Source organism: Eretmochelys imbricata, chromosome 14 (genome assembly GCF_965152235.1).
Source record: "Eretmochelys imbricata isolate rEreImb1 chromosome 14, rEreImb1.hap1, whole genome shotgun sequence".
Classification (NCBI taxonomy): domain Eukaryota; kingdom Metazoa; phylum Chordata; order Testudines; family Cheloniidae; genus Eretmochelys; species Eretmochelys imbricata.
The window spans coordinates 847812-854943 of NC_135585.1; the positions used below are offsets into that span (position 1 = coordinate 847812).

Genomic DNA, 7132 nt, shown 5'->3' on the forward strand with positions numbered 1-7132 from the left:
TCCTGTCTTTAACCCTAAATGTCAAACCCAGAGCTCATTTTATAATCAGCCGGTTTCCTGATCCCCCAGCTGGAATTCTGCAAGAGACTCAGAGGTCTGAATGTGGGGGAAGGAGTCCTGCAGCTGACTTGGTGATCAGGATAAAATCCCTAAACCTCCTTTTCCCTGTCCTTACAAGAGTGATATTGACCCTCCACTTGAAACATGCAGTGCTGTACAGGAACCAAGGACTTAGGCCTTGCTGAATCATTGCCATGATGTGCAATGCAAGAAGTTGGTGAGAGTAGCACTGAGTCAATCACTTATTAAAGGGATCCATAAAATAAATTTCTGCAATACCACACCAGCTTGCCTTCAACTGTCCAGCCAGACATTGTGATGGTCTTAGACCCAAACATGCTTGGCCCAAAGGCTCAAGCCTTGTGCCCTTGCAGACCAGTGTTGGGCCAATACCATATACTTGGAAGCCAGAGTCCACTTTGTTCACCTGCCCCACAGCAGTTGATGCCACCTGGCTGTTGGAAATGAAATGTCTGGACTGCCATAGGTCTGAATGGGAGCAACTAGGGAAAATCTCCCTTGCTCCTGAGAGCAGCCTCTGGGTGCAGTTGGAATACAAATAGTATTCCAGCCATTTTATGCCAGGATCTCTAATACCCTGTCTAAACCTGCCTGCACTTGTGTGGTAGCTGCCTACTAAGACACAACCTGTGTTGCCAGCAGGTGAGCATGGATGTGGATGCTTGAGGTACTGATCAATCCCAAATGCCCCTGGCTGAAAGCACTAGTGGAAATGATGGGACATCATTATCCTCAGAGTTAATCCCAGGAACCTGCATTCAGAGAACTTGGTGTTTGTTGCTATGCTGCTAAGGGTTACATGATCCTACTGAGTCTCCCTGCTATTACCAAGCTAGCTACTGACCACCAGAAATATTCTTGTAAACAAATATTCTGGATCACAGGAGGGAGGAGGGTCATGCCACATCCTCCTGCTGCATTCCCTTTCATGTAGGTGTAGAGAACTGGTGCCTCCAGCAACTAGGGGATGGGGACAGAGCCTCACCCTGAGTTGTGATCATAACTTAACTCCCTAGTTTCTCAGTCACTCCATGTGCACAGGCATTCACCAAGCAAAAGCCACCACACTCAGTAGTAAGGAGGCCACCGGATTAGTCTGTAAGGAGGGTCCTTCTACCTGAGCCACAAGGCCTGCGTGGGGCGCTTTGCTTTGCTGGTTGAGCTGTTAGGTGGAGGACTTCGGTCTCCAAGGCTATTTTCTTTAAGCATGTAACGTGTGAAAGTGCTACAACTTCCAAAGTAGGTGTGTGCTGGGGTGTTCCCCAAGCTTTCCCCATCTGCTGGCTCTGCTGCTTGGGCTCCATCCTGCACAGGGAACCATAGGAAGTCCTATTACCACTTGGCTACCCCACTATTTACCAGGCAGCACCTGTGCCCAGTGGGAAGCTGGCCACTGATACCTGTTCCCTTTGTGGAAGCAGCTGCTTTGCACATTCTGGTGGGAGGGGAGAAAGAGTCTTAAGATGGTTACTTTGCAAAGGCTTTTTGGCTGGTTACCTCACCCACCCACAAAATGGGATTTTCTGGAGGGGTATGTAGCCTGAGCCCTTTACACCTGGGTTTGTCTGACACAAACAAGGCTGAGCTCTTTAGTGGTTGCCCTCTGAGCACAGGCATGAGCCTGGACAACTGATCCAGTGGTATGAGCTGTCTCTCCCCAACCCCCTCCCCAAATCTGTGATCCGAGGGGATCGCTCCTAAGCCTGAGTCTCTGCCCTAAAGAGCCTAGAGTCTGTCTAACAAATGGGGGTGGGTCTGGGGGAAGCAAGGAAATAAATAGTGTGAGTGATTCTCAGCTGAGCACTAGCAGTGATGACCATTTGCTGCCTGCCCAGCTGTTGAGTTCACAGGAGTTGCTGCATGGCTGACTTCATGCTGAACCTCTGCTGGCAGCTCCCAAAGGAACATCATGTTTTTGTCGGCCCTTGCCCTCTCGCAAGGCTCTCCAGCCAGTAGAGGGCATGGATAACCCCTGGGCATTGAGGTTAACAGAACTAAACAGTTTCAGCATAGCTGAAGCAATCGCCCTTGCAATGGGAGGGGACTGGGAGAGCAGATGTTGCTGGAACCCCTCTGCTGCTCTAGTCACCGTAACTAGGGCTGTGTCTGTTGTGGATTGTGATTTTCCCATGACCTCAGGGACTTCTGCAGCAGCCAGTGTGGCTGATCCCAGGGCCACCCAAGCAGCTGGCCTTAGGGATAGCCACACCAGCTGCTGCTCGGATGGCCCCTGACAGCAGGCCCAGGGTGGCGTGAGCAGCCATGGTCTGTGGCACCAGGTGGCTGGCCAGAGCAGTCACTGGTGCTGCTGGGCCCCTGAGCAGCATGCCCTCCCCACTCCCCCGATTTAGTCACAGGTATAAGTCATGGACAGTAATTTTTGTTTATTGCCAGTGACCTGTTCTTGACTTTTACTAAAAATACCCATGAGTAAATCATAGCCTTTGACATAATTGATCTGTGAGGATCCTCACCCAGCAGATGGTCCAGTTCAGCCCTTTGACCGGTGCTGGGGGAGCAGAGAACGCAGCAGGTGCCTGCGGTAGGTGTTCCTGGAGTCTCTGAAGCTCTGCTCTGGGTGCTATTCTCTTGCCTGGCCCTGCGAGCAGCCTGGGCCAGCAGTTCCTGGGGTGAGCTGACCTCCAAGAGGTGCTGCTCTGCTGCTGGGCTTCTGCTTCCAGGACCAGCGCTCATGCCCACTGTATGGGATCTACAGCTCTGACGCTCAAGCCCAAGCACAGCCATGAACCGCAGCAGTGCAGCTCCAGCCTTGAGGAGCGGAGATCGGCCACAGGCATCGGCGAGGGAATGACCTCAGCACTAACTTGGCTTCTGTGGCTTTGACACATCACTGTTTCACGCCTCTGCAGGCTGCTGCATGCATCAGTCTCTGGCTTCCCAGGCCTGTTCCTAATGGACTCTTGCCTTTTCTTTTGGTAGTCCTGGTTTCCATGCCACAGGGAGCCTGCAGTGGGGCCAGGTACCGGGGCTGCACGTGCATAGGCAGCAGACAGCTTGACCCTTTAGATGGGCTCGTCAACAAGTAGGCTGTAAGATGAGACGCTAACTTGTGCCAAAAGTGGGAGGCTGGAGGGCAGGGCAGCTCTATTACAGCACCTCATGGCAAATAGCATGAGCTGGATGTCCCCAAAATAGCCAGCAGGAGGCTATATAAGGGGGGCTGCTGGGGGAGCCCTTCAGCCCTGAGCAGGGGGTCTGGCACCGAGCTCAGCGGGGACTGGGAGCACCCAGCTTCCTTGCTGCTCTAGAGGGTGGCTGCTTGCGGCTGCCAGGAGAGGCCCCTGCAGAACTAGTGGCTCCGGCTCACTTTGGTCGGAGGAGGAAGCGACCAGAACAGGGGAGAAGAGTGTCCAGTGCTCTGACACAGAGCCGGGGCTCCGTGCTGCCTCCCGCACCTGCTCACCCAGGCTGTCACAGTCTCACTGTGTCTCTGCCCTTGTGCCGTCTCACCGGCTTCACAGGGTGCCCACCAGTATGAAATACTATGACCCGGCCTCACTGCCCCAGGACCGCGGGTGCTCCCAGCGCCCCAAGCCTGCACGGACGGTGCGCTTCCCCAGCGACATTGTCTTCCAGGACAGCATCAGACTGGGGGACCTGGAGCAGGTGGGCAGGTTTATCCGAGCTAGGAAGGTCACCTTGAGCACCCTCTACCCCTCCGGTGAGTAACACCTGCAGTGCTGGCAGAGCTAATGGGTGGGTGGCAGCAGGGGGTTCCCGGGTGGGGGAGCCTGCCCCTGCAGGGGATGTGCCAGGCACAGCCTTACCCCATGCAGAGCAGGGCGTTAGACTTTCACCCCATTGTAATTAAGTCACAGGGGCTGGTAGTGGTGGAGGAGGTCTTGCTCCCATTCCCTGTCTAGCATCAATAGGAGCCAAGTGTTTCAATCCCTCTGGGAGGAGCTAGCCCAGTACCAGATGCCAGGCTGATGGGCACCCAGTAGTGTGGGAATGCATCACCCCAGCAGACATGGACAGAGCCAGCCCTTCAGTGCAGAACGGTTAAAGCCCAGGACCTTGCCTCTTGATGTGCACAGCACCATGTACGGTGACTACAAAGTGCGAATGGCCAGAGTCAGGGAGGGGAACGGCAATGGAGAGGCCCAAAGAAGTAGCATGAGCTGGTGGCTAGAACACTGGACTAGGAGCCAGGACTCCTGGGTTCCCAACTCTGGGAAGGGAATGGGGCCTTATGGTTAGAGGAGGTGCAGGAGGAACCAGGACTCCTCGGTTTGGTTACCAGCTCTGCTGCTGACTCACTGAGTGACTTTCCCCGTACTCTGCTGCCTGCATGTAGGGCTGGGGCTAGTCCGAGGAATAGTTGGTGCGGGCGGGGACGGTGTGACGGCCTGTGTCATTATTACCTGGTTGCCACTTGTGGGTCTGCCTCAGCCTCTGTCAGAAAAGGCCCTGGAGACCCTCTCTAAAATAGCCTGGCTTGGGTGCCAGGCTCCCACCCAGCCACACAGATTACTTCAGCCCTGGTTCTGAACTGTGTGCCCACATCCCAGCGGTGGGGGACTCAGGGCCGAGGCCTGGAGGAGACATGCAGGCTATTAGTGGCAGAGCTCGGGGGTGGGTTGGCACGTCACTGACCAACCCCTTCCCCCCCCACCCAGCTCTCCCTGCCTGGCTCAGTGGAGCGGGGGGCTACAGAGCCTGAGCCATTCAAGGAGCCATTTACCCCAGTAAGGGGAAAATATGACCTGATGCCAGCTCCTTTCTGGGGTGCGGGGAAGGGAGCTGGGCGTTTCCAAGCTGGGGCCCTTTCCCCTCCCTGCCCTCCACTGTCTCCTCCCAAAGCTCCTGCCACCTCATGTCCCAGAACCCAAGGGGCAGCGCCCTGGCTCAGTGTGGGCAGGTCCCTCTGCTCCCCATGGCCAGCCAGGTCAGGCCCTGCAGCTGATGAGTCCCCTCTCTAGGCATGGCAGCCCTCCATGAAGCCGTGCTCTCCGGGAACCTCGACTGTGTCAAACTGCTGGTGCGATACGGCGCGGATATACACCAGAAGGATGAGAATGGCTGGACCCCCCTGCATGTGGCCTGCAGCGATGGCCACACCCACATAGCCAGGTCAGCACCCGCCAGTCACCATGTGCTTGGCTTAGCCCTGCTGACAGTTACCTGGCCAGCCTGGGCTCCTGGAGAGGGGAAGCAGGGTGTGCTGGCTTGGGGCTCTGGGAGTTGGGGGACAGGTGCGCTGGCCTGGGGCTCCAGGAGGAGAGGGGGCAGGGTGCGCTGGCCTGGGTCTCCAGGAGGAGAGGGGAGGCAGGGTGCGCTGGCCTGGGGCTCCAGGAGGAGAGGGGAGGCAGGGTGCGCTGGCCTGGGGCTCCAGGAGGAGAGGGGGCAGGGTGTGCTGGCCTGGGTCTCCACGAGGAGAGGGGAGGCAGGGTGTGCTGACTTGGGGCTCTGGGAGGAGGGGGGCAGGGTGTGTTGACTTGGGTCTCCGGGAGTAGGGGGACAGGTGTGCTGGCCTGGGTCTCCAGGAGGAGAGGGGAGGCAAGGTGCGCTGGCCTGGGTCTCCAGGAGGAGAGGGGAGGCAAGGTGCGCTGGCCTGGGTCTCCAGGAGGAGAGGGGAGGCAAGGTGCGCTGGCCTGGGTCTCCAGGAGGAGAGGGGAGGCAGGGTGTGCTGGCCTGGGTCTCCACGAGGAGAGGGGAGGCAGGGTGTGCTGACTTGGGGCTCTGGGAGGAGGGGGGCAGGGTGTGTTGACTTGGGTCTCCGGGAGTAGGGGGACAGGTGTGCTGGCCTGGGTCTCCAGGAGGAGAGGGGAGGCAAGGTGCGCTGGCCTGGGTCTCCAGGAGGAGAGGGGAGGCAAGGTGCGCTGGCCTGGGTCTCCAGGAGGAGAGGGGAGGCAAGGTGCGCTGGCCTGGGTCTCCAGGAGGAGAGGGGAGGCAGGGTGCGCTGGCCTGGGTCTCCAGGAGGAGAGGGGAGGCAAGGTGCGCTGGCCTGGGTCTCCAGGAGGAGAGGGGAGGCAGGGTGCGCTGGACTGGGTCTCCAGGAGGAGAGGGGAGGCAGGGTGCGCTGGCCTGGGTCTCCAGGAGGAGAGGGGAGGCAGGGTGCGCTGGCCTGGGTCTCCAGGAGGAGAGGGGAGGCAGGGTGCGCTGGCCTGGGTCTCCAGGAGGAGAGGGGAGGCAGGGTGCGCTGGCCTGGGTCTCCAGGAGGAGAGGGGAGGCAGGGTGCGCTGGCCTGGGTCTCCAGGAGGAGAGGGGAGGCAAGGTGCGCTGGCCTGGGTCTCCAGGAGGAGAGGGGAGGCAGGGTGTGCTGGCCTGGGTCTCCAGGAGGAGAGGGGAGGCAGGGTGCGCTGACTTGGGGCTCTGGGGAGGCAGGATGCTGGTCTGGGTCTCCGGGAGATGGCGGGCAGGGTGTTGGCATGGGGCTGTGGAGGAGGAGCCTGCCCTACACCCTGTGTATCTAGGGTTGCCAACTCTGACTGAAGCTATTCTGGGAGATTTTTTTCCAACATGACGTAATGTTATTTTCTTAAAATCTCCTGGGTTACTCTCAATAGTCACCGGGAGATCGATGCCCATTCCAGGAGACTCCAGGCCAGTCCTGAAGGGTTGGCAACCCTATGTGTACCTGGTAGTTGCCAAGGCCGAGTGTTTCCTGCTGAGGCCTGGAGCCCCGTGTCCTGCAGGAACTGGGGCTGTCTACAGGAAGTGGTGTTGGAAGCTCATCTGCTCTCCCCCGCTGGGCTGCCTTGCCCACCCGCCAGCATAGGTGCTGGAATTGGGTGCTGCCGTGTCCCCTGGCTTGCAGTGGATTCCATTATACACAGGGTTTGCAGTTTGGGTCAGAGGCCCTCAGGCTCCCCCTGTACACATTGTTCCAGCACCCCTGCCCGCCAGTGCAGCCCCTTCCCTCTGTCTCCTGCAGGTACCTCATCTCTTTAGGGGCCAGGCTTGATGCCACCAATGACGAAGGGGAGAAGCCATCTGACCTCATTGACGCTGACTCCAAGGACCTTGTGGAGCTCTTTAAAGCTGCCAGGATGGACTGAGGAGTCTCTTCCTGGTGTGGGGCCCCTCT

General features: G+C 58.3%; 1 protein-coding gene across 1 annotated transcript; it reads left to right on the forward strand.

The window, feature by feature from the left end:
* Nucleotides 1-3576: 3576 nt before the first annotated feature.
* PPP1R27 (protein phosphatase 1 regulatory subunit 27) lies at nucleotides 3577-7132 on the forward strand. Its single transcript, XM_077834260.1, has 3 exons — nucleotides 3577-3763; nucleotides 5025-5175; nucleotides 6980-7132. Exons 1-3 carry the CDS (start codon nucleotides 3577-3579, stop codon nucleotides 7101-7103), a joined length of 462 nt encoding a protein of 153 aa, XP_077690386.1. The 3' UTR covers nucleotides 7104-7132.

Bases quoted from the DNA above. Each gene is read 5' to 3' on its own strand.
- PPP1R27 (XM_077834260.1), top strand. From the start codon at position 3,577: ATGAAATACTATGACCCGGCCTCACTGCCCCAGGACCGCGGGTGCTCC. The intron at 3,764-5,024 runs GTGAGTAACACC...TCCCCTCTCTAG, and splicing joins GAGCACCCTCTACCCCTCCG to GCATGGCAGCCCTCCATGAA. The intron at 5,176-6,979 runs GTCAGCACCCGC...TGTCTCCTGCAG, and splicing joins GGCCACACCCACATAGCCAG to GTACCTCATCTCTTTAGGGG.